We start from the raw sequence: 27,871 nt of genomic DNA, 5'->3' as shown, positions 1-27,871 counted from the left end.
GAGATTTTTTTTAAAACTCGGCCTCACTCAGTTGTGATTAGACGTGAACGACTGAGTACGTGTGCGCGACGTGATGAAGGGCCGATCACATTATATAAACCTTTACATTTTTCTCCGCTCCTAATGCTCACAATAGCCCTGACACACACACACACACACACACAGGCGTACACGCCACAGCGTAACTGTCAGGCGTGACTGGCACGTGCACAGTGTCAGTATGTTCTGTGTGCTGAGACATAATGTATACGTGAGAAATAATCTGATCACAGGGAATTGCGGATAGTTTAGGGTCCATGTTTAGTGATATGAATGCACCTAAGTCTAAATCCAAATCCTCGTAGCGAAGGTGGTGGTTGCCTGCGTGCATGTGTGCAGGAGCTTTCCTCCTCCATCACAGCAAAGGATTTCTAGTTTTAAAGCAAAGATCCGATGGTCTGTGAGGCGTTCTGAGCGCAGAACCCTTGTAACACATTTGACCTGCTGAATAGCAACTTTTTCCTGCTGTATTTTCCCTTTTTTTGGTTTGCTTTTTTTTCCCGTCGTGTTTTTGGATGCCAAATCTGGCTGCATCAGACTAAACTGTGCGATACTTTAACAACACTTGCTCTTGTTAACTGCAATGAGCTGAAAGAGTTTGGCAAAGTTTATAATAAACGGTTGTTACTGGGGTATGTTTTCATTATTTTTGTTCTTTCAGCACAATATAATTATTCTAAGAGGGGTTTGGGATGCTTTCAATTGATGAATATTCATTTTTACTCATATAGAGAGATAGACACCTGATTACAAATCTTTGCCATAAGATTGCCAAGTAAAGAAATACTTAGCTTAGAATTCCGTGATATTAGTGATATCTTTGAATTGAAAGACAACTGAGATACAATTAAAAGAAATGTATTCTTACTGCCAGACAGTTAACCCCGTTGCCTTCGAGAAAATATTGCTGGTGGCAGAGTTAGGTGCCTGACAACATCAACATTCCCGCCATCATGCATCTGAACATGTGAAACAGAGCATCTGAACATAGACTCCACCGCTCCTCTCCCCCAAGCGTGTGCACGTGGCAGAAATCAAAGTGGGAATCAGCAGTCACAATGGTCACTTCTCACTTCATCCGAGTCTCCTTGGAATGTAGTCAAATCCCTCCAGCCCCTTAAACCATCTCTTACCTAAAGTGTATACCCAACATTACATCATCTAAAATGTGCCCTGACCCTGCCTTTCATCATGGAAGCACTTCCACCATTGGCCAAAAACCGTCACCATCACTCCCCCCGTGTCCTCCCCCTCCTTTACACCCTCCGCCACTTTCATGCTGATTGAAAAGAAAAAGAAATCTGTTGTGTGTAATCTGCTGTGACGCCACTAATCCCAGCGCTACAAATCATAGGTCCCGTCCACCCTGCTCCACACAGACCCCTGCGACTCCCCAGCCAGCGACCTCACATCTGTCCCAGGTAAGACTTCGGGCTCCAATGCTTGACGTGCTGCTTCAGCCTCTTTTCTGCCTCGGATGCTGTACAACCTTGCTGGGTAATTCTGTAGCTGCTGAGTAGCAATTTTGACCAGGGACACTTGCGCTGTAATCTACAGTGGCATGAAACCAAAATATGTGGATATTTGGCTGCTTTTCATTTTCTAAAACTACTTTTATCCTATATGCATCTTGTGGTATTTGAGTGCTAAATCTAGTTGATTAATCTAGACGATTATTGTTGGTAACAGTTCGCTCAGCAGGTGCATCATGGGACTAAAACTGGCAAGGTTCAGAGCTACATTCCCACTGTGGTCAAAAATCCCCAGATTGCAAGCGCCCATGCGACTGCAGCTCTGCATGTAACTGTTCACCAAGCGGCTTGCCCCATGTTATTAACTAGGTACCTGTAAATCTGACGGCAGCAGTCTTCAGCAGTCTGCTATACAGCCACAGCATAACAGACGAAACATTTTTTAGTCGCTCCTAACCGATGGCATTTCAGGAGCAGTCAGGCTGCAAATTTCGTTACGTGGGAGACAGATTAACTTGAAATCGGTATGAGGAAATGTGTCGGTTTGTCTGCACGTCAAAACCGCACTACCAGTTATCACAGATATCAAATATCAGGTGCCGAGTGACAAAGAAATGTGTGTAAAATGATGCAGAAGATGAAAGACTTTCCTTTTGGAATCATTTTGCAGGCAAAAAAAAAAAAAAGCCCTGTTGGATTTGATATTTCACTCAATTCAGAGTCATCGAGTCATCCCCCTATTATTTCCCAATTAAGAGTTTTGGTCTAGTTTAGTAAAAAAAAAAAATGTCCATCATAATGTCTCACAGCCCAGTGTAACCATTTCAGTTTGCTTGTTTTGTCCTACCAACAGTCCAAAACCCAAAGATACTCAGTTTACTCTCACACATCCTGACAGATGAGAATCTGGAAAAGGTCACGTTCGGTATGTTTGCTCCAGGAATGATGAATCGAGTATCAGAATAGTCGCAGATGCGTTTTCTTGCGGTCAACTAATCAAATTATAGGTTGATTATTTCAGCTCTAGATAAAGTATGAGAACAAGACCATACTGCAACAACCAGTACGAAGAAATGTTCGACCTAACTAACGTAAAATTAAAAAAAACAAATAATAATATACAAGTGGTTGTATATTTTACTGATTCTCTAAAGACACTGAATTTATCGACATGATACTAAAGAGTTTAAACCTTGACAGCAAGTGTGAGCCTGTTGATTATGAAACAAAAGTCTTTTGACCTTAAATCTCCTGATAAATCATTAAGGAATGAGAAAGTGCTAAATATAGCACAATGAAGGTACCCTGTGATAGCAAAGCAGATGGGATGAAGGGGGATTAATGTGGAGTACAGTGTGTCAATTGTTTTGTTTTTGTTTGTTTGTTTGTTTTAATGAGATTCATGTGGTTCACATGTTCCCTTTCATTTTCTCCCACACAGCACGGAGCTGATTTGAAGAGCAGAACACATGGCTGTGGTTGTGAGTACCTGCACCTTAACTTTTATTTAGAACTGTTAAGATGAGATTTATCTCGACTAGAACTAATCACTGCTGATATTCTACAAATGTGTCTCCAACACGAGCTTTAACGGGACAAATACCCATTCATCTTCCTATATCAAGGACTCAGCGGCTGCTCAACATTTCTCAAGACCAAAGCTCATTGTTATGGATGCCCTCAACAGCTACAGTAGCCTTAGCTGCTAATCTCTGATCCCTGCTTCAGGCCTACTGGTAGTCCCCACAATGTATTTACAAGCTTTGCTGGACTCATGTGAGGGAGATTAACCAAACAATGAGGCCTATTCATTATGGTCCTGCAACAGTGGTGGACGGGCATATTGTTTCACATAGATTAGACTTGTAAACTTCACGCAGCACAACCAAGTCTTGTGCGAATTACACTGACACAGTGAGGCATTTAGCAGGAAGGATTACAGGGTACAGTATATCACTGCAGATACAAATAAGTGTGGATGTTTCTAAGCTCACAGGAGAACAAAGTTTTCGAGGGCAGCCGTCAAAACGCCTGCTACCACTTCATTAATTGGTCTTTTTCACAACATACATTTTGCCCCATCTTAGCTGGAAAAGCTTCAGGTGTAACTAATAACATTAATGATAGAGCTGCGCCATTTTTAAATGTGCCACCAGGCCGTTGTCAGTCGGCCATGTCACTTATTAAAGCCCTGGAATACATCTATTATTAATGATATTAATTACACCTGTGCTCTTCCTGCTATGACGAAATGGCCGCTGTAAAAACAGCGGAAGCGCAACGGCAGAACTTGAGCTTCCAATCCAGAGAGAGCAGTGCAAAGACAGGTACCTGCACTATGTCATTCAATGCTGCTTAACTTTAACTTAGGTTGCCTGCAAGTATTAGAAAAAACAAACAGCAGGAATCTGGGTCTTCACCACCACCTCTGTCCTAGTAGCTAGGATTTTTATTTGGTGATGACTGAAATGCGCCTGTCGCGCCAAGTAGTGAAAACTGATTTGACAACTTGCTCTCTTGTTCTTCAGCCAGATATTAACTGATTTAAATCACAATTTTGCTCATTTTAGACTTTATTTTATTGAGGCAAAATTATTGTATGGCTGTTGAGAAGTTTGGCCTCTTTTGTTAAATGGAACAGGGCTTAAAGGGTTTTTTGTGGGGAGTTCTTCCTTATTCAGTCTGATAGGCTAAGGACAGAGCGTGTTGTATGCTGTACAGATTGTTAAGCCCCTTGAGGTAAATTTGACGATCCTCAAAGTACAATATTGTTTTGGTGTTGGTGCCAAAACTCAGGCATGGAATTGGCACACGTAGCAAAGAATTTCAAACAAAACCTGGTTGTATATGTGTTTGTGTCTGCAGATTATGGGATGTTGTCTGTTGCGTTAATGCCATCAACCCTCTCTCCTCAGAGTGGAACTTACCGTATGGTGTCGGAGGAGGAGCAGGCTCTCCGGGCTAAGCTGGAACGTCTCACCGTCAAGGACCACGGGCAAGTGTTTGGACCCTGCGCCAGCCTGCCAGACCACACCAGGCAGAAGGTACCCAGACGGACAAACATTTAGAGACATCACCAGGCTGCATCAGGTTCAGACACGTCAGGACATTAAAGGCCCCCTATACACCCACAGTACACCAACATAGGTGTTCTCACTTATTTTACCTGATTGGACGTCTTCCTAGGACTGTGTGGGTGTTTCTGACTTCCTTTTTACTTTTTTCCTGCACCTGTTAAGGTGGGTTTAACTTACATCTTTATCATTGTAATCAGTTCTAAAATGTAATTTCTACCTTGGCTCGGGGACAACTTTGCCACCAGAAGAGGTCTAATTAGCCAGAATAAGTGAAAACACCTATGTGGGTTAGCTGTGTCTTTTAACATTTTAATCACTGTTCTTTATGGATCAGATGTCAAACTGCATGAACCTATAGAATAAATATGTTCACGATATGATTATTTTCCAAGACAGGTGAGTTAATAATTTTAATATCAGCGAACACAGGCTAATTAAGAATCCCTGGCTCTGCAGGCTAGCAAACATTTGCAACATGCTAGCTTCCAGTACAGTCACGACAAATGTTTAGTTACACGGATCTTCTTGTAAGAAACCACAACAAACATGAGGGAAAAGCCATCGCAGCTGGAGAGAGGAGGCTAATAAGTTAGCTAACTCAGTTAACAAGGTAGCTAACTCAGGTAGCTAGCATGCAGACTCTGGTCAGCTAGCCTATCCATCTTACTGCCATCTGTCTGCTGAAAGAACACAGGAGCTATAAATCAGTAAATAAATAAATGTAAAATGAGAGCTAACTGTCTGTTCCGGCTCCCCCTGCAGGCCAAGGACGAGCTGAACGAGACAGATGAGAAGCGGGTGGCTGCGGTGAAGGAGCTGCGAGGAATGATCAAGGAGAAGGCAGATGCAGGTGACGATCTGGCCAAGGGGGTGCAGGACACCTTTGGGGAGAAACCGGACAGCTTGCTGGTCCGCTTCATCCGCGCCAGGAAGTACGACGTGCCAAGAGCCTACGACCTCATGAAGGGTATGTCAGGAAAATGAACGGTTTAAAATGGCCGATTCACTGACAGAATTTTTCCTCTTCTGCCCATAAAAGCTGTAATTATGTTGCCAGTAGTGAGAAAATCTGAACTTCCAGTGTCCAATTTAGTATGTAAGAAAGCAACAGCAAATATCGCCAATCTGTATGGATGATAATGACTCTGTCAAGCTTTGTTGTTTTGATTTGACATGATTGGCAGCTCTACAAACCAAGGGACAGACACTGCATCATAGCTCTCTAACAGCAGCTAATCTGTACAGAAAAGAAAGGGACAGGCTTCAGATGACACAGGCTTTTGAAGGCTTATACCAATGTGAATATTTAATTGATAATTGTCACGCCAAAAATTGACAGGGATCCTGTGTTTTCAGATATTATTTTTTACCAGCATAAAAAGACCATTTGAAACAGCATCTAGATCATCATGAGACACTGAAACTCTGCCTGATTAAATAGTTTTTGGTGCATTACCAGTTCCCGAAGACAGTGACCCAACCTATCTTTTCATTAATCGGATAAACACTAAAATTTGGCTTTTGAATTATGAATTAATATATAAAAGTGCCATTAAATTCAAATGAAAACAATTATTTCACAGCTGCTGGAAGGACTCCTGTCATATTGGCAGTGGATGACAGGACCAAACAGTGCTTGATAGCAAAAAAAAAAATCCCAAATTCCTAGAATCCGCTCCTGTGTCTCTATCCAGGCTACGTGCGTTTCAGGAAGGATTACCCTGAGCTGTTTGAGAATCTGACCCCAGAGGCCGTACGCAGCACCATCGAGGCCGGCTACCCCGGCATCCTGCAGAGCAGAGACAAATACGGCCGTGTGGTTCTGCTCTTCAACATCGAGAACTGGGACTACGAGGAGATCACCTTCGATGAGGTAAGAAGTGCCGGGTGACCACAGTCACCCCACCCTTCAAACATTAACGGGACACGGAAAATGTGATTAGAAATATCAACACGGTTTTAACCTTTTAAGAGACACCGTGCCACGCCTGGGATGCTTTGGCCTTGCTGGAGCCCCTTTAGGTGTGTTTTGGTCTGTACCGGACACAGTGACAAATAATACAATGCTTGAAAGATCTAAGTCTCCTTATTCTGTCTGTGCAAAGAATTTTAGGAAACAGAATTGGTTCAGACTCATGGCTATGGCTCCAAAAAAAAAAAAAAGGCAATGCAAAAAAAAATTCACATTTCTACCGTGTGTGCTTCTGTAACTTTGGTTCAGTATCTCATATATTCATTCTGACTTTCGTGTTTGTAAAATTTACCTTTCAAAGGACACCAGGGTTATGATTGTAATCAAAAGGCTTGAAGAACCGTAACTTTTTTTATTACATTATTACATTTATATTTATTACTTTTCAGTACATTATTTTCTCGCTTTTACCACAAAAATGCGGTTGTCTGGTAACAGGTTAAATGAACTCAGCTGATAAAAATGGCATTCGTCTGTGTGTGTGTGTGTGTGTGTGTGTGTGTGTGTGTGTGTGTGTTCAGATCCTACGTGCCTACTGCGTGATCCTGGAGAAGCTGCTGGAGAACGAAGAGACTCAGATCAACGGGTTCTGCATCATCGAGAACTTCAAGGGCTTCACCATGCAGCAGGCGTCAGGAATCAAACCCACCGAGCTCAAAAAGATGGTGGACATGTTGCAGGTGGGAAAACAAATTTTTGCCCTGGGCTAGCTGGTTGCTACAGACATTAGAGGGTAGGATACATGAATTTTGTAGAGATGAAAAATTGCCGAGTTTGCATTAGGTTTTCAAAAGGCTTAACTTTTCATACCCTAATGGTTTAAGTTAAAATCTGCGTAACTGGATATCTAGAGCTAAGTGGAAAATATGTTTTTGTTTTCTAATTCCTCACAGAAGATCGTGTAGATTATTCCTCACGTCTGGTTGCAGTTTACAGGATAGACATTGAGCAAGGCATTTAACCTTGAACTGTTCCAGAAGAGCAGAGAGAGAGAGAGAGAGAGAGAAAAGAAATATTCATGGAAAGTCTGAATACTCCACATTTTGGCCTTCCACTTTCAGGACTCCTCTTCACTGACGCTTTTATTGAGAGTTACATCACCAAACTCTCTCACTTTTTCTTTTCCGCCAGGATTCATTCCCTGCCCGTTTCAAAGCTGTGCACTTCATCCACCAGCCCTGGTACTTCACCACCACCTACAACGTGGTCAAACCACTCATGAAGAGCAAGCTGCTGGAGAGAGTGAGTTTTACGAAAAGCCGATTCAATAGTAATGAGGCTAATGTGACTGCAACTACTGCCGCCTCTTGCCATACCCTCTTTCAGTCTGTGAGATGCAATCATGATAGAGGAAAAAGTCAAAACTGAGTCGAACCTGGTTTCAGTGCAGCACTTCTGTAATAAGATACATAAAAAGCAGAGGCTTTTATTACCTGGATGTTGGTTTTCAAATTAAGATTTAACACAGATTTTACTCTAATTTGCTGGTTTCAAATCTTTCATGTGATGTTGCTTTTTACTGGTGGAGTTTCACGGACTTGATATTAGTGTTGCATTTTGTTATGATTAGCAAAGCAGACTGTAGGCTGCTGACTCCCATGATCACAATACCCAAAATGCTACTTGAAGTCTGTGAACTAGTGGCTTTATGGAGTATTGCTACCTCAGGGTATTGTAGATACCAACTCAAATTAAATCACCAGTCATTTCCAAACTGAATGAGTGGGTACTGGAAATACACAGTCTCAAATGACTCTAACAGCCGCTGTGCTCGTCTTAGGTGTTCGTCCACGGAGACGAGCTGGAAAACTACTACAAGGAGTTTGACGCTGACATCCTGCCAGCCGAGTTTGACGGAAAAGGCGCCAAGTACGACGGCAAGGCTACAGCAGCCAAGCTGTTCGACTAAACAACCTCCATCCCTTTGCCGAACAGACAAAGAGCCATTATATATATCACAAACCCCACAGACTGTGGGGACTCAAAGCCCAATCTAGCTGTGTGGTTTTAGAAAGAAAGGTATAAATGAAAGTCGTGAGTGTGTGAGAACCTCAAGTGATGTTGTTTACCAGAGGTCCTGACAAAGCACAATCAAACGGGAACGAGGCGGTCTCCATTACAGTCAGCCTTCATTCGTTACTGCCCTCTACAGTATTCTGTATTAAGCCACTGGATTTATCTCTTAAGTACCTTTTTACAGTTGCTAATTTTTTAGCATTGACGACCAAAGCCAGTTCTCTACTCAGAATTTTAGACCACTATTTGCATATATTTTATGAAATTGCAGATTGCTTTCCAAAGCATATTAAGATTTTAAGAATAATCTTCTACCTTCCAAGCAACCATTGATCCAATTTAATACCTATATAGTTTGAAAATCAAACTTCTTAGTCTTAAAATGGTCTTTAATAGGTCATTCATCCCCATGACCATTAACGTACCTTTATTTTTTTTAGGTCAAATGTATTATTTTCACACAGCACAATAAAGCAGTTTTGTGCAGGAGGTGCTTTAAGGCTTACTTTTTGGTGTGTTCGGAGTTTACTGGGAAACAGCAATCCTTTTATTACACACACACACACACACAGATTTTCTGTCTCTCTCCCCTGTTAAGTTGTGCTTTGTTTTGACCGTAGTTCATTCACGCAGCTTGTTTTAACACTGGCAGGCCCCAGATTTCTCAGTTTCCTCTCTCTGGTCCCCGTCTCTCTCGTCTCAGTACAAGGCTGATATTCCAACAAGTGCCTGTCTCTTGTGTTTTTTAGATTGTTCTTCAATATGAATATTATAAAGTTTTACCCATTGTGCTACCTGGTGCACCAATAAGAATGTCAATAAATGTACAATAAACTGTATATAAATATAAGTTGTACTCTTTGTGTTAAGCTAGAAATTCAAAAAAAAAAAAGTAAAATCTAGATCAGTTTAAAATAAACAGACGTAAACGTTTGTGAAAAATATTTATTAATGGGTGAGTTCAAATGTGACTAGTCAGTCAATGCTGCGTACCGCGTCAGAACAAAAAACATTATGCTGATACAATCTCTATTGTCATACAGTACCATAGGAACTGTAAAGACAGTAAAGTGCAGGCAAAGGAGTCCATAGGACATACTGCACATACAGACGGAGTCGCAGTGCCGTTGCAGCTTGACTTCAGCCTCAGAGGGCAGATTGAGCATTGTATTGAATCTGATGGCTGAAACGTTGATTGATAAGACGTGCATGAACTTGCATTTACCACTGCATTTACACATTTACACAGTATCTGACAGGATTTAACTCGCAGGAAAGTGATTAATACCAAACAGGAACATCATAGGCACTTCTTAAAAATGGTAATGAAAAAAGGCCACAATTAAACCACAAAAAAACAAAAAGAATTCTTGCACTTAAAAATGCACCTCTTATTGTGTCAGTGTTTGAGATCCTTTATCAGTACATTTCTCAAGGAAATATACTGTATCCTGAGACACAGAGGTACATTTTGTGTTGTAGTTTTTTGTGTTTTCATTAAGAAACATTTGCATCGTCTTTACTCCTCCGTTCACTGTATTTATTATGCATTTATATTTGTTTTAAGTGGCACAGTCCACCCAACTGGCATGTAGCAATAAGCTAAAAACCAACCCCACAAAACTGTGGTCACTTATGAAACTTAGCAATTAGCCTTTGTGTGAAGTATTGTCTCATATAAGACCTTCGCTGGATTGGAGCCAAAGCCATGTGCCTTCAATAGGTATGTGGCAAAAATGCAGCAGAATCACTAACATTGATCAGGTTAAGCTGCAAAATTACAAAGTTAAGCTGCAAAATTACAAAGTTAAGATCATTGTTATGGAAAAGCAAAAAGTGCTTTGGTAATTTTTTTGGTTAAGTGTGTAAAATGAGAGTCCAACACTGGATTTCTCATTTTATACACTTACTATTTATGTCCCAGTTGCACTCTCTTCTCTCCGCTCTGTTGTAATATTTGTAAATAATAAAAAAAAAAAAATTTGTTCGACGCAGCTCTTTCCTGAAGAGCCCTTCAGTCCAGTATATTTTCCGAGAATCTCCTGCCCTGGTTTTTAGACAGGTCAAAGGACTTGTTTCTGTGGTAATCATCCACGTAAACAGCAGCATTTAGGAAATTTCTTTCAATTTTCCTATGGCAGAGGGCATCGTAATAATAGCCTCTGTTTTCTAATCGTTTTTGGGTTTTGTGGGGCGATTCATGGAATGGGACACGCTGACCTAGAGAAGTACAATGTTTGGAGTACAATGTTAAAGGTAATTTGTATGAAGAGCCCATATTTCCATTTCCAACCCCTAAACCTGTTTAAAAACCTGAATTGATGGGAGGTCAGCAGCAAGAATGCAGGTCGATGGTCGACCACACACAATGGAAATGCAAAGTGAAGAACTGGCGAGTGATGTCCAAATGAACAAAATGATCACTCAAAATATATAAATAAACCAACCCGGATGTTATTTAACAGATTTCCTGCAATAAAACAGCAGATTTCTCTCGGTGGAAACAAACAAGATCATACCAAAGAGCATTTAAAATACAATTTGAGGAAATCAAAATCACAATTTGAACAGAACGGCTGTTATGTTGAACCTTAACAACAGCTGGAAATCACCACTGTACACCATAATTCGTGTCATTCTGCTGCTCAGCAGAGGCAGCTGAATGATTCATGAGAAGCCGAAACTCAAAGTACCAACTAGTCAAGTTGCAGTTTACATCTCTGTCTGTTCAGAATCATATAATATAATGTATGTAATGAAGACTTTGAAGGGATTTCATAAAAGGTATTAAGTGCGTTCTATCATAATTAGCGTATGAATTTTTGAGTTATGGCAAAAAACATGTTTTGAGAGATCACAGTGATCTCGTCCTTGACCTTTGACCACAGTCTAATCAGTTCATCCTTGAGTCCAAGTGAACGTTTGTGCCAAATTTGAAGAAATGTCAAGGTGTTCCTGAGATATTGCCCTCACGCGAACGGGACGGACATGAGGGCACAGTGACCTTGACCTTTGACCTCCAAAATATAATCAGTTCATCCTTGAGTCCAGGGAAAAGTTTGTGGCAAATTTGAAGAAATTCCCTCAAGGCATTCCTGAGATATTGCGTTCACGAGAACGGGACGGACGGACGTAATGTATATACGGACAACCCTGAAAACATAATGCATGTGGCCACGGCTGTTGCCAGAATAAAAATATGACTGATGTGGGGCATCAAGTATATTATTGTTGGTAAGATTTTAAGGCTTCAGAGTGATCGCCAAAAAAAATGGGACCTTCACACTCAATGTCCCAGTTTTCTCAGTGATTGGAGTTAGACTAGAAGTCTAATTTGTGTGTAAACTGAATACTCTCTACTGAAAGTATTAGTATGAGTATCCGGGAATGTTTTCAATAATAATAAATGCAGAGAAATCCCAATTTTCCACAGTGAGGTTAAAGATCACATTCATACTCTGGTTGAAGCACACCTCCCTGCCCATGACGTCACCCTGCCGTCCAGAATCAAGAGACTGTATGTACAGTATGTGTTACCCGTTGAGCGTTACCCTTGTGCTCTTCAGGCGGGAGTTCACGTCCTGGTGGCTGCTCCTCTGACAGGCTGGCCTGTTCTTCTCCCAGTGGCAGATGGCGTCGGTGTACTCGACTATGACCTTGTCCATCCAGGTGAGGGGTTGAGGGAACAGCACGGCCCCCTCGAAGAATCCCAGGTGGCCTCCGTGTTGGGTCAGGGCAAATATCACATTGGGCATCTTCTCTGGAGAGGACGACAGATACAGGTAAGATCATAAGACTCTTTTTTTCTTTTTCCTCAGCAGTATGGTGACACCTAATTAAGAGCCAGCCCACTCATCCTTTGAAACATCCAACACATAGTAGAACTACAGTGTCTGTAACAGGAAAAAAATGTAGGGGGTGTTCGGGTTTTTTGTGTAGCAGCTGTAATAATGCTACTGTTGTAAACCAATTATCAGAGAAACATAAGAGATTAGTTCATATGTGTAATATTTCACTTCACCAACTAGATCCATCAGCCAAACAAATCACTTTCACCTAAGGGCTCAGCCCCTGACATGAAACACTTGCTCTAATATCAACCTTAAAAATAAGGAAATGTCTCCTCTACAGTGTTTTGTTTCCTAAACATGCAATAACTGATTTTTTTTTTTTTTGGCCACTTGGTTGCAGCATAAACAAGCTGTGAAATGTGAGCAAAAGTTGCGCATTAATAGACGCGCAGGATTCAGCTCAACGTTAGCATTCATCTGGAGTTGTGCTTGGCTCCACCTGAATGAATGTAAGTCCAATATTCACCGGCCTCTTGGTTCTACATTTCTTTCCCCAAACGGCTGAGAGAAACATCTGGCTCTTTAGCTTCTAAATTCTCCACCACGTTCACCACCTAGTCGCTAACTAACTTCGTCTGTGCTGTCTGGTGCTGAGCAGGTAGTGTGCAGTGAGAGGTTTTTCACTGAAAAACAACAGGGATGAGAGAACTGAAAGTGAACCAGAACAGAAAGCTGTGAGCCGGCATGCGAAAACAAGTAGCTGTAAGATGTTACAAAGCTCCGCATATATTTATCTGTGGGTTTGTCCCTCATTTGATTCATTTTTATCATTAAAATATTAATTATTGCTGCTTTGAAGCCACATTAAGAGATTTTTTTTTTTTTTTTGACCACCAGAGGGCAGAAATAGTCAGAAAACCCACTCGGAGAAACACAGCCCCGACATGCTGCACCACTGGCTTATCAAGTCGCAATGACTAACATGTTAGCAAACAACTGCTTACTTGCACATCCAGCAGATACTGAGCAACATGAGCTTACAGTAAGTCCAATATCTACCCTTCTGGTAGCTCAGGTTTGGTTTTCCACCAGCTCCTGACAAAACGGTAATGATAAAATACTAAATCTATGTGCACAAAGAGAACCAAAACAATGATCTAAAATCTGCAGAGAGCTTCTAACTTGGTCTTAATTATCAGTGAGCTGAGCACCGAGACCATTTCGCCTTACACAGTCACTTCTTTTGGTGTTATTACCAAACTTTATGGAGATTCATTAAATGATTAAATAGTGACCACGAATTCTGTCAAAGATGCAATCCCTGATTTCAGAGCACCTAACACAGGCCCCAAATTTCCTCCCTGATGATGATTTGAAACTCAGTTGTGAACTCTGCTGAATTTCAACACATCAACAGTGAGCTAAAAGGATATTTTAAAAGGTTTAGAGAGCACTATTTGGCAAAAAAAAAACGAAACGCATAAACAGATGGTGCTGACAAAGACCGTACAGCAGAAACATGTTAAGTGTAACTGCTGCACAGTTCATTCATTTTTCATGCTTACAACTCTCAGAGGTTGTAGCCTTTTGCACTTTTTTTGTGTCTCTTTGGTTTTTTTGATAAGCGTCTCCAGACATTGCCACTATGCCTTTAAATCTCCAGTGTTTCACAATAAATAATTGTCACCAAACCAGTCTTCAAAATCTAGTGTCTGAAATGCCAAAATTTTCAGGAATTAAGAATAAAGCCTCTGGCAGTAAATTGTTGTTTTTTGTCCAGTGGGTTTTGAATGGGTTTTGTGTGTGCAAGAGGTCTCTACCGTAAAGTTTACTCGTTCATTTCAGTAAAAACAATGGTACCACTTTATGATAAAGCACCATTTATAACGGGTTTATTAACTTTAATGAACGGATTTATGGATAAATCAGATCATTATGGATCAGTTCTAAGTCATTAGTAAGAACAACTGTTGGCTCCTCCAGCCTGACACTTTGCCTGTCTTTTTAGCTTTCATTCATTAGGGAGACCTCTTCAGTGGACTGTTTGACCACTTATCTTCTGGAATAGGGCTGCAGGACATCTGAACCAAAATCCCTTTTATAAAACGGCTGATTAATATTTACAGATGAATTGATGAATTGTAGAACCTGTGATTTGTTAACATTTATAACTGCAGCTGATTAACTTTCGCCAATGGATCATTAGAAAGTGCGAAATCTTAAGCACTAATTAATGGTTTACCAACATTTACAAACTGCATTACCAACGGCCATGTTAATACCAAAACATTTGATTTAAACAGGGAACACTGATACACGACAGTCTTTATTCAAACAACGGAATGGGACACATCACTTGAAAATGTCAGAAAAACAGCATCCATTATAATATCTATTCAAACTATGTATATTTTAATAAATGTTTATACCATAAAAAGCAGCAGTTGTAAATGTTAATAAGTAGTTATAAATGGTTGTGTTCCAAAAGATAAATGGTCAATCAGTCCATTGGCGAGGTCTCCCTAAGCATTAGTAAAATTATTTATTAACCATTAATAAAGCCATTAGCAGTTTATAATTCCCGTATAATTGGTAATTTAGCATTAAAACTTTCAAAATAATTAAGATTAAATGGCGATGAATAACAAAGCAAACTGTAAAAGCGAGCACTAAAATCCTAAGTATCCATGTTTCCTTGAAGTAGAGGACGAATTTAGTGTTTCCCTTGTCTAGGTCTAGGTCAAAGTCATTAATTTACACACACAGGGGCCAGTGCATGTGACCTACCGTGGCAAGACAGGGCAGCAAGCTGTGGCCACAACCACACACACACACGCAAGCACACGCAAGCACACACACACAGGCTGCTCTATATATATAATCCAATAGCCCAGGCAGATCACATGGCCCTGAAAAATTCAACAAGACTGTCTGGGCTGGGCAGTGTTGAGTAGAGAGCTCTAACGAGACTTTATCAACACTTAAGACTCTGGCTCCGGAGTCCAGCTCCAGAGGAAGGACAAAGGGTTCATTCACGCCACGCCAGTCTGAGTGTATATCACCGTGAGGACAATGTTTTACTGTGGTAGTCATCGCTCTCTAGGAAACACCCAAAATACGTAAAGCAAACAAAGCATAACCTTAAAGCAACAGTTCAGTTAATCCACACGTGCTGTTGCATAATTAGATGTGAAGAATACTTTCATATGAAAGTTTATATGTTCTATGCTTACAATTTATCATCAATGGATATACAGTACATCATTGTTTTATTATATGCTGCTTATATGCTGATCTATTTTCTGATGGTTCACTGAGAGAGACATTTTGTAAAGTTATTTAACATTCTTTGTCACTTTATCATAAGGGTTTGATGAATTAATCTTTTCAATATTCAAACCACTGATTTTCCTTTCCAGCGTGGTCACTAATACTAAGGATCTACTGTGTGGAATTATGACAGGCCTACTTTGACTCCAATTTAAAACCAGATGACACATTTGATATATTTCTCATTAAATACCATTGACGGCCGCCGAAGGACGAATCTTGGCAAAAAAACCACAAACCTGCGAGTGTGCGTGGAATAGCCAGTAGTGACTGATGAACTAGTGGGTCGTCTGAGGAGTTAACCAGGAGGAGAGGCACAGTGACCTGGACGGGAAACAGTTTGTTTATAAATGACTTTGTAAGGCCTGGTTAAGTGCTGTTATTGCAATAGTAATTGTAGGAGTATTAGAAGAGGATGTTTTAGCAGTGGGTTAGTCAGTGTAGAAGTTGTGGAAGCAAAAGTACTACATTGGCAAAACTTTTAGCAGTAGTGGTGTCAGTAATGTAGTAGATGTAATAGTATTAGAAGCACCAGCAGTAGTAGGCCAGGTAACGTCAGCAGTGGCAGTAGTGAAGGCATTACTTCCATATAATTAATTCATCAAATGAATAGTTTGACAGTTTGGGAACTTTACTTATTCACCTTCTTTCCAAGAGTTAACTGTAAAAAGTGGTACTCATCTCGTGGAGTGCGGAGCTACAGCTGGCAGGTGATTAGCTTAGCTTAGCATAAAGACTGGAAACAGAGAGGGGAAAAAAAAAAAAAAGCTAACCAACACCATGCTTCTCACTGTTACTATGCTCACTAAATAACACTTCTCAGTAACAGTGATGTAAAAACAACAATTTGTGGTTTATAGGAGTAGCAACATTGCCAGGCAACCAGCAAACACACTGTACAGAAATACTGGGCTGACAGAAACAGAAATAGTTACACTTCATAACTTCCTCTAAAAGTAGATGCAGCAGTCGGTGATAACATTAGAAGCAATTATGGTAAAAGAGAAATAGCTGTAAGCAATAGTTGTAAAAGAAACTGCTTCTGTAAAAGACAGTGATAAATATGTCTTTTACAGAAGCAGTGGAAGTAGTAGTAGTAGTAGTGATTGTAGTACTGGTAAGACAGAAGTAGACTAACTGAAGCCATGTCAGAGGTAATAATAGTAGTAGCAGGAGGTAAAGTTAGTAGTATATCAGATTAAATCAAACTAAACATTATATCCATCAAGGTTTCAGATGAAAACATTACACACTTATCACTTACTTTGTGGATGTAGTGCGCGCAGCTCTCCGTCTCGTAGTACTCCTTCAAAGAGCTGTAGCCGTGGAATTTTCTGCAGCACAAGTCGTGTGATTACATCAGTGACAGAGAAAAGGTATGCAGAGTTTGGAGCAGCCACTGGCAGCCCCATGAAAATCAACATCCCAGGGGATTTCACCTCATAATGCTGTCGTCGATCTGCGTCAAGGACGTGGCTGCGTACAGTCTGCTCAGGTCGGCGTCCCCGATGTTGCTGGAGCTCATGCCCAGCAAACTGCTCCTGTTAAACAGAACAACAAAGGTATTTAGAAAAGTCAGGGCAGGAATTCAAAGCAGTGCGGCAGTTTTTATTGTTTAGATTGTTACAGCTGATTCCTACGCGACTAAACCTAGAGTACGTTTCTGTAGCTACTTTAACTGTTCGTGTGTAATTGCAGCAACTGTTGTTGTGTTCCTCCACCTGTGTGACAGGATGAGCTTCTTCATGTTGTCCGCCAACACAAAGTTGTAGAGCCTCCGGCACTGGTCCCACTGAAGGAATGTTTCCTGAGCCCTGAACATACGAATACTTTAATGCTCGAATACAAATACACTGTGGAAGAAAAAACACCCGACCACTTTTAAGATACTGTAGCTGGAAAAAAAAAAAAAGCTTCAAGATGACCAACTTTTATGATAACATATAACGCATAGTCATTCACTGTTGTTTTAGAAATGGGGCTGAAACTGACGTACTACTCTGGTGTACTTATCTATACATTTTTAATCATATCCAGTCCTGGTTCTGTTCCTTTGTTTTTCCTTCAGGCTACCAACCTGAGGGCGCTGTACCCCTGACAGACGCTGACGCAGCACAGCACTCGGTCCTGGTTCGATCGGTTCTCACCCAGGAACTTACAGACGATGTTTCCCCCAAGGCTGAAGCCCACGACCACCAGCAGCGTCTCGGGGAGGGCCCGTTTGATGTAGCCCACCATGGCCGCAAACTCCCAGGTACAACCTGAATGAAAGAGAAACACTTTTAAAACTGTGCAGTAGTGATAAATACTTTAGTGTGACATTATATAAGAAGACCAAAAAATTTTATCATCATAAATATGTTTTAATTTAAAGGACTACTGCTGCTCCCTTCCAATGAAGATCCTCTGTACTTCACCAAGTGGCTTTCTCGACAGGACCGAATCCTCTTTCTGTCTTGTTTTAATTTTGTCGTGGTTTGTTTCGCCTCCCCGAATTTCTCAGGAATGAGATTTGAGCTGCCAAATGCTTTAATTTCACACGATCTTTCATTGACTTAAAGAATCTCAGCAGACAAGTTGGAAAAAAATGTCTGCCCCTGTTCAGACCATATGACTCTTGTGTTTAAAAACTCTACCTCTATTAGGTCGAAGCCCATCAATCAGATTTTATTAACTCAGCCACGCCAAGTAAATTTGTTCATATGTTTGATCAGCTCTGCTCGGACGACAGGCAATTATATCTTCCTGTAAATCCTACTGATTCTTGTCTTTTAAGTGCCCCAAACGACTGCACTGAAGATTATAAAGTGTTGGATGGCGTGTTACTTTCCCGAGCTTAATGAGGATAAAACTGAGATAATTATATTTGCCCTGCCCAGCCTGACTGTCGAAATTACTCGTAAGCTTGACTTCGTGCCTCCTTCGTGACTCTAAGCCATCGACTCTGGTATTCTCAGTCTTGCTTTTATCAGTTGAGGGGCATCTCTAAAGTGCTGACCTGAAGTTATTTTTTATTATTATTATTATTTTTAACAAGGCTGTTCACAAGCCCTTGGTTCATGTACCATTAGGCAGCATCAATTTAGAGAACCAACACAAATCACTTCCTTATTTCCGAGCCAGCCACCATCATGTGTATTTTTCCCTCTTTACCGTAGGTGAACATGCGCGGCGAGGTGAGCTCCATGTTGGGCAGGGCTCCCAGGTGGTTGAGGACGGCACAGCGGTAACCCTGCCGCTGGGAGTGATCCACAAAGGTCCGAATGTAGTTCTTCTCGCTATGGTTACCGATCCCCGGGCAGATTACCATGGTAATGTCATCTGGCAGACACACAAGAGGGAGCACATGCACAAACATACAAAGTGGAGTCATGTGTGGGTGTAAAAGTGGATGTCGCATGTGTGTGTGTGTGTGTGTGTGTTCGTGTGTTGATTTAATTGGCTGCTGAAATGCATGACATTTTCCCAAGAGGGAGTTCATTAGTGGTCTTTCTGCTTGTGCATACTGTAGTATGAGCTGCTTGTTACTTGAGGCTGATGTACTCACGATTCAAACAAGCACATAAAACTCAGGAGGCAAGACACAAAAATGAAAACAGCTCAACAAAGTAATGATCGGTGACGACATCACCAAAAAACAAAACGAGCTTTAAAAGACCAGTAGTTCTCTGACTGAATCCTAAACATGCAAGCTGCTTTGGTGCTTGACAAGTATTAGTAGTATTTGCCTCTGACCTCCTGTGCTGTGGTCCCCAAGTGCTTCGAAGAGGTCAAAGGTCGCTGTGGCTCCGTCCTGCATAGGGAGGAACTTGCGGACGCCGCAGGGCGTTGGAGTGTTGACACGTCCCATCTTGCCATACAGGGCCGTCTGGAGATGGCCACTCTTCCCCCACAGCAAGGGAGGAATGTATCTAAAGAGAAGGAGGAGCTCCACATTATGTAACGCTGCTGTAAACTCTTCCCTGAATATGTTTCAGCACAGTCTAGGCAAAGATTATCAGCCCACAGACAGCCACACATCCCACTCCAACCATCACAAGAGGTCGCAGACAAATCCACAGGCACTGTCAGTCATTCCACTGACCAGCCTTACCAGCTGAAATGGCTTTCAGCTCCGAGCTGGAGAAGATTGCTTATCTGTAGTTGACATTTTCACATCACCGAATCACGCAACTCCAGACACCTTATTCCCATGTACTTTTAAATTTGGGTAGAGATAAGTGGATTTCAAACCAACAAGATTCTGGACTTCAAGTTCACAGCACTCTGTACGCAGAATGTTTATGAAAAAAAATTGATTTTCAAGTGCAGAGCAGAAACTTAAAGGGGAACTCTGATACTAGCAGCGGTCAAGGTGCACTGTGGGTAATGTAGGATCCAGGTTTTGACAAGGACGAAGCATGCTTTGAATTAAAGAGACAATATCTCAGGTAGAAGGCAGCTCATATGGTCACTATCAGCTGACCAGCTGAGTTACCAAACTTCTCTTTATAAATGATTTTGCTGTTTACTTTTTTTTTTTAATCTTTACATTTGTTATTAAGTATTTGTCTTTAAATAGTAGTTTGTTGATTAGCCCTTTCATAGGAAGAATATTTTTGTCTAATGTTTGTCTGGCCTTTACTCTCTTTATTGTCACTTTGTGGGACCAGGGCCACAACTAATGATTATTTTCATTATGGATTCATCTGTAGATTATTTTCTCAATTAACTGATTAATCCTTTTGTCTATGAAATGTCAAAAAAACGTGAAAAGTGGCCACTTTAATTTCCAAAACAGGTGGTGTATTCAAAAGGCTAGTTTTAATTGACCAACAGTCCAAAATGTATACTTGAAAAATCACAAAAATGATTAATCGCTTATCAAAATTGTTGCCGGTTAATTTTCTTTCAATTGGCCAACAGTTGCAACTCCATGTGGGACAACAGGAAACCTGCTGGAAAACTGTTTTTAACTGGGTTAGGCCCACAGCTTGTAATGTTCTTCATTACTTTGCTGTTTTTCCTCCTAAGATACAAATACAGCGACATGAAATAAAATCCAAGTCTCGTCACAAGTCCTCGGTGCTTAAGTTTGAATCCCAGTCCAACTCTCTTGTTATGTCTGAATCACCTGGATCGTGTCCGAGTCTAAAGGTCAAGTGTGACTTTTTAATGTCAAGTCCACAGTGGTCAAGTCTACATCTTAGAAAGCGGTTGAGGTTCAATTTAGAACGCTGTTTTTCTCAATCACTTTGTCGGATACTTTATTACTTCTTTTCATAACTGTCAATGAAAAGCCAACCAAGTCAAGTCAACCTCACTGTATCTCTTCAATCTTGACTATCTCACTCCGAGGCACCATGAGCTCACTGTTAGTGGTTGTAAGACAGAAGTCTCCTTTTAGGCTTAAATTGTTAACTAACCAGTTAATCAGGCAGAAATTAAGATAATGCCAAAAGGCTGTGACTCTCGCATCTCAAGTGATCGAACTCAAGTTACCAGTTCAACTCCAAAATCAACGCTTCAGTCCAAGTTGCATCTTAAGTCTTCAAAACTTTGAACCAGACACTAAGAAAACACTCACTCTTTGGTCAGCATCGGGCAGGATTTGAGCAGGTAGCGGCCGAGAAGTGTGTCCTGGTAGGTGATCTCCGGCGGAGCTGTGGAACTCTTCAGGTTCAGACAGCGGACGATGATGTACAGGACCGTTGCCACTGCCGCCAGCTTCACGCCATCAAACATGGCAGGCAGCTCCGAGCAGAAGGTGCGCATGTCGGCCTCCTCGAGGGTGGTCATTGCAGATACGCGAGAGGACCTGCTGTGCGCACAGTGAGTTAGGGAATCATTTACCTTACACTCCCATTTGAGAGCTGCCAGCTCTGAAGATAAAGTCTGTAGTCTGGTTTCTCCTAATGGTCGAAAGACTGACACAAAATTTAGAAACACTGGCTCTTGGTACAAAATATCAGGTATCGGATGCTTCAGTCCAAAAAGTACTGATGCTGAAAACGACCATCAGAAACTCAGGTTCCTCCGCAGACTTCGCATGATATCATGAACGGCAGAGATGCTCTCTGTTGATTTAAACTGTTGCACCCACCTTGCCGTATGACGTTGAAGAAAATGAAGTGGTTTCGGTGGTTTCCTTCTTGAACCCGAGGTCTAATGATGCTCACTCAGTGCTGGGAAGACAGAACAGTTACGCAACTTGTAACAACTTATTGAATTCGGGCAAAAACACACGCAGACGAGGGGCTACGTCGAAAACATCAAAAAAAAACACAATGTCACTGACTGCCATAATCACACTGAAATGCATTTACGACGCGTGAAAGACAAAACCACGACGACAGAAACTAGAATATGATTTAACAGATCACAGCAAACAGCCCGGTGTGTTTGGTTAGCTTAAATGAGAGTCCCGACAAGTGTCTCCCGGTCTTAGTTTCTTGCTCTCATTTATTTTGTCACTCAGGTAAAACTGTTCCTGTGTGAGGAAGCCGAAGTGATTCTTAAAACTTTAGCAAACCCATGAGCAAAACGCGGACTTCACATAAAGAACAGAATATATATATATATATTTTTCATATGTATATAATATGTATGAATAGAATATTTCCGGTCTTACCATGGTGTTTTTCGGTGTCAGTCCGGGTTCTGCTCGGATCCACCCACGACTGAGCTCCGTCTCCGACACAGTCTGTTTACAACAGAGGAACTGACTGACCAGTGGGGAACTCAGGGTGCGTTCAATTGCTCTTACTTAATAAAAGGCGTTAATACGGTCAACAATAATATATATATATTTTTTTAAAAGCACCTTTTAACCTATTCGTTACGCGACTCTAGCTTTTCAATTTTCACATGCTTAGATCGGTTGCATTATGCGTAGATTATTATTTGATGTATAATTACAATTCCCACTTTCTGAGTAATAGTCCACTTCCGTCTTTGTCGAGCGCGTGCTCGGAAGGTCGTAAAATCCGAGAGCACGGGAAGGCAGCATGAGAAGCAGCGGCGTAGCGTACTTCCTACTTGTCGGAAAACCAACAGCGAGAGACTTACAGCAATTGGCAATAACAGCAGCCCGATTTACAAAACCGGCTGCGGTTTCATTGGACGCATATGTGTGCGTATGGAAGACCACCGTGGGCATTTTATAACAACACCCAAATGGCTATGATGGAGACTTGTTGACAGAAAACACTGGCATAGTGTCACCCACTAACAACCACCACATAAACTTTATAGCTGATTAACTTCATCTAAACTTAAGATAGCAGACACTCAGTTCTTACACAAGTAGCCTATTTTACATATATGAAAGAGTGTTTTTTATTCAAGTGTCATAGACCTAAAGGAGCCCAGACCAGACTACTTACATTATCTTCATTCCCAGATACAGAGGCGGGTAGCAGCCGTGGGTTGATTACTTGATGGGCCCGGGCCCAGGGACCCTAGGGAGTCATGGAGCCCCTGGGTTTCACCTGGGAAATGTCTCGGACGGAAGGGCAAAACCACCACAAGGGGAACAAGGACGACCACAATGAGGCACAAAATGACCACAAAAGAGACTCAAGACAACCACAAAGGGACGCAGAACATCCACGGAGAGACAAAGAAACACACACAAAAAAAAAAAGGGGATGAAGAGACTCAAAACGACCACTGAGGGACACAAAATCACCCACCAAAAAAAAAATACACAAAATGACCACAGAGAGACTCAAGAAAACCACGAAGGGATGCAAAACGACCACAAAGAGCGACAAAACGACTATGAAGAGAAGCAAGATGCACAAAAAAACCATCGTTCTGTCTGGGGGCCTTGCTTCCTTGTCTGTGCCCCAGTGGCCCTTTGTCTCATAATCTGTCCATGGTAGGAAAACTTATATGGAAACTTTGTGATCACACTGGGGCTTTTTTTCCTGGAAGATATGAAATTAATGATCTAATTATAAAAAGTGTTATGTAAAATTTCATCAGAAATTGCAAACACAACTGTACGTTTATGTCTTGAATTTACTCACTACTCAAGCTGTTTTTTTTCAGTAGATACATTAGTGCTCCTACCCAAGTAATTATTCTCATGACTACTTTTTCAGAAAGATTATCAATACAGCTGCAAACACTTTTTTCTGCCCCTCCCACTTCTAATCAGATATAAAGTTAACAAATCAAACATTCAAACAGCACAGCGCCCTCATAAGCGACGGTAGCCGTTTAACAAAAACTAAGCTGTGTCAAATGTCTTGTATTTAAACATGTACTTGGGTCTACATTCGTCCGTCATATCAAGCAGGCTGGGATATCGAGCAGACATTTTCAGTCAATACAACCATGATATATAAATATATCAATAACCATGACATATAAATATATTAATAGCATGGTTATATGTATCCGTAAAAAGTGATACCATTAAAAATATAGATAGGAAAACTTTTATATGGAAAACAGCAACAGGTTCCTGATTGGTAATTGTATATTTAAAGCAGGTTTCACGCTTATAAAGAGAAATCAGGGCAGTAATTTATGTCACCTCAGTTTTCAGGTGACAGTCAAACCCTTTTTCATTTGGTATTGTAACCACTGGAGGGCGCCGTCCACTAAAGGGTCATATGAGCGATCCCAAATCAATTAATTCATAGTGAACTAATCAGACTTTGAATGTGATTCATATTTTTTTTTTGTGTATTATCATTCTAAAATATATTATAGGTTCATTATAATTTGTTGTTGACATAGTTACACTTTATTTATGAGAAAATATGACATTATAAGTCATGGAACATGCAGACCCATCACATTGTTTCAATGCAGTTTGCCCCACAATTGGCAAACCACTAACACAATATTCCAAATTTAAGTGAGAATGTGAGAGAAAACATACAATTAAACAACCGTGGAATGATAATGAAGTGAAAATGATGGATCAGGGTGTCGTTTGAGTTGCAGTGGCTATATTTTTCAAAATACTTTTTATTTGTTTAATTTTATTTTACAAATAAAGCCACATGTCTATAAAAAGAAATAAAGCCACAGACACTTATTTAGTGTGAAGATGATGCTTACTTGTTTTAAAACACCATAAGTTCAAAGAAAAGGGTGCACAGATGACAATCTGCTAAAGAACATTTCTTTTATTAGATTTTTTATTAGATTTTCTGGCATCTGATCAGTAATTACATCTGATCACACACTGTCTATCTTTCTTAGTCCCGAACACACTGCAGAGCCCACGCATGGCACCGTCCTACCGAAGTGTATAAGCGAAAACAGCTGTATGAACTATGATGTCAAAAGAGGCTGTGAGTCGCACTGTGACTGTTTTCCTACCAAAGAAATAAAAACCACAGCGACTCACCCCATCCTCAGGCATTTTCACTTCTATATCAGTGATGTTTTTTATAAGTGTAACTCCTCACTCTTATTTCCAGCTGGAGACAGAAGTGAAAGAGGGGCTCGGATGAATCTTTTTTTTGTGTGTGTGTGAAACAGAAGTGAAAATTCACTGATACACACCAGTCATTAATGAATTGTATGACAAATTTTGCGAATATTATTCCCCTTTAAGCATACGGCATGTTCACAAGGTTTGAGTTCACAGGATTATGCTACACCGTATATTGAGGATTAGGATCAAACCTGCTTCTGTCTCATTGAAGTTCCATCTAACCTTCATTTCGCGATAATTAACCTCCTCTTCTGGCTCAGACCGTCGGTCATGAGAAGGGGCTTTGTTTGATAGAAGAGGAACATCAGAGGACGCTGCCATTGTGGGGTCTCATCGCATTTGACCGCTGTTTCACGTCAACCAGCCCACGGTGCACATGACTGTCTGATCTGTGCTCATGGTTTGATTACTGTATAAATCCGTTTTTGTTTTCTTTTGGTTTTTCATTCTGCCCTCTGAGTTTCACAGTCTGGTAATTGCACTCTTTCTGGAGCAATTGATAGAAAAATCTCCCTTATCCCTGCAATTTGAGAAATTTGTTTGGCTCATGGTTATCGTTACCTGATCGTGTGGGGAGGTAAAAAATTTGTAATGATGCTCTCAAGCCTGAGTTTATCAATGCTGAATGACTTATGGACAGAATGAGTGTCGGATTGGAATTAGGTGAAAATGAGCTGTGGACCCTATTGACTCCCCCTGTTTCTCCCACTCTCTCTCCATGCGTTTTGCATGTATTATCTAGTGGTATTTCTAGTAGTATTAGTATTAGGATAAATGTTCGCCAATTTCAGTTATCACACATTTATTTGGGAACCTGTACTATTTAAATACATTATAAAGTGCAATATTAAAGGTCTTTAAACTAGGTTTTGACTTTGGCCCCACTACATCAAGGGGGTAATAATAGAAGTGTCACTTTAAGGCCCTCATCATTTCAGTTCATATTGTGCTTTAGAGGTAGTACAGTATTATCAAACAGATTTTCAGTTTATTAAATTACCTCAATTTATTCAAGACCGTGAACCTGGGGCCTTTATGCCCCCTGATTACCTCGGGCCCTGGTCCGGTTACCTTTTTTTACCTCGTTGGTAATCCGTTAAAAAAAACTAATTTTAACCACCTCCTCGTTCCTCATTTTTCATCACATATGTGCATGAGCAGAAGAAGTGTGTACTGTTATGACACATCTGCTTCAAGTTTCCCAGCATATCCTTGGTTTGCCTTGTCAGAAAATACCTCAACTGACCTTCAGAGAATAGGAAGAGGAGCAGACTTTTCCCAGGTACATTTTACCAGAGAAAAGATGCACTTTCATTTCTTACTCATTGGTATGTTCCTAATCTTATCAAGTAGCAATTGAAGTCAGGGAGTTTTTCGACTTCCCCCAGTACAGTATACTTACGCCCCTGTTGAACCAATACTACTCATCAAACTAATGAGTGGGAATATAGCAGGAACTTGGTATCACTCCATATAGCCCGGGATTTAGCTTTGATGTGAAAGGGTCATCTGGGGAAAGGATTTTTTTTTTTTTTTCTTTTGTCCTGCATGTGAGAAGAAGGGCTATAGGTTTCACACAGAACACTAGAGCGTTCAAGACTGAACAACCTCTACATTTTCAACCGTGCTTGATCTAAAAGTGAACGAGAAGAGAGCGATAAACCAAGCACGGAGATGTGATGAGAACGGACCATCAAAGCGCAGCAGCCTTTCTCTTCTGTATTTGAGCTAATCGCCAAGCGTGAGATCATTTTAAGCTGCATTTAAATCACTCTGGCTTGTTACTAGGCTACAGACTGGTACATTTTACCCTGCCAATCAAATGAGGGTAAACCTCATCTGAGAACATTGTTGCTGCTCTTGTAGATTGTGCCAAATTTTAAACCACAGGGAAAGAAATGTAAAGATGCCAAACAGATACTTCCCAGCCCACAATGCTGGTATCATCCTCTAAAGTTGACAACATGTGACTGTCATTATATTAACCCTTCGTTTGTTTCCTAAATTTGGAGCAGGATAAAAAAATTACAGCAAAATCATATCCATTAACGCAAGAGGAATGAGGTGAAATATGCAAAGACTCAGAGGGCCTGACACTCTTGGACACTGCTCAGAGTCACACCCATTAAAAACAACTCTTCACCTCACTCCCACTCCCTCCGACGGCACAAAAATCAACTCTGACCCACTGCTGGAGCTCGGCTCAAGAAACGCCCACGGATGAACCTTTCAGCTTTCCTCAATAAAATGCTGGCCTTAATCTGCATTTCAGAGGAGGATTTCATGCATGGCACAATCATGGGAATTTTCCCAGAACTATTAAAGAATAGGCCAACAACATTGACCATACAGGCTCAATCGAGAAAAGACGTTACGGACTGAAGATGCATGGATGTAACCAGCTTGTTTGATTAAATTAAACAGAGTAAACCAATGCAAATTCTGTCTTAATTGGCAGAAAACAAAGTGTAGGAAAAAATGAGGGTTTTGAATATAAAAAGGGCGATTTGTGTTTCATGCACAATCAGACACTGTAATTTAAATCTTAACCTTGCCACATTTATCACCATGGCCAGATTTTTTTTTTTTTTTTCTTTTTGTTGGGCCCCCTTCATCCCCACATCATTACCCATCACCAACAGTGCACAGGGCACACAGAGACCATAAAACCAATCAGTCATATGTGGCGTATGGCTTTCTGTGTGTGGAAATTTTCAGTTATTTTGAGGCAAACT

At 40.9% G+C, this 27,871-nt stretch overlaps 2 protein-coding genes across 3 annotated transcripts; one reads left to right on the top strand and one right to left on the bottom strand.

The window, feature by feature from the left end:
• Positions 1-1,405: 1,405 nt before the first annotated feature.
• On the top strand, positions 1,406-9,384 carry rlbp1b (retinaldehyde binding protein 1b). The gene is made up of 8 exons (XM_040133361.1): positions 1,406-1,460; positions 2,953-2,992; positions 4,427-4,555; positions 5,351-5,555; positions 6,283-6,461; positions 7,082-7,240; positions 7,692-7,802; positions 8,341-9,384. Exons 2-8 carry the CDS (start codon positions 2,981-2,983, stop codon positions 8,467-8,469), a joined length of 924 nt encoding a protein of 307 aa, XP_039989295.1. The 5' UTR covers positions 1,406-1,460; positions 2,953-2,980; the 3' UTR covers positions 8,470-9,384.
• A 151-nt stretch (positions 9,385-9,535) lies between these two features.
• Positions 9,536-22,411, bottom strand: LOC120793451 (monoacylglycerol lipase ABHD2-like). Of its 2 annotated transcripts, none has more exons than XM_040133555.1 (11): positions 22,308-22,411; positions 21,780-21,861; positions 21,264-21,497; positions 19,433-19,608; positions 18,851-19,018; positions 17,775-17,958; positions 17,419-17,511; positions 17,137-17,238; positions 16,962-17,031; positions 15,937-16,021; positions 9,536-12,336 (listed from the first exon to the last, which is right to left on the bottom strand). In XM_040133555.1, the coding sequence occupies exons 3-11, from the start codon at positions 21,473-21,475 to the stop codon at positions 12,110-12,112; spliced, it is 1,317 nt and encodes a 438-aa protein (XP_039989489.1). In that variant the 5' UTR covers positions 21,476-21,497; positions 21,780-21,861; positions 22,308-22,411; the 3' UTR covers positions 9,536-12,109. The 2 variants fall into 2 exon arrangements, with proteins under 2 accessions (XP_039989489.1, XP_039989488.1); XM_040133554.1 differs by having other exon boundaries at positions 21,264-21,494.
• Between the last annotated feature and the right edge of the window lie 5,460 nt (positions 22,412-27,871).

Source organism: Xiphias gladius, chromosome 8 (assembly GCF_016859285.1).
Source record: "Xiphias gladius isolate SHS-SW01 ecotype Sanya breed wild chromosome 8, ASM1685928v1, whole genome shotgun sequence".
NCBI lineage: Eukaryota > Metazoa > Chordata > Actinopteri > Istiophoriformes > Xiphiidae > Xiphias > Xiphias gladius.
This window is presented reverse-complemented; position numbering and strand designations above follow the sequence as displayed.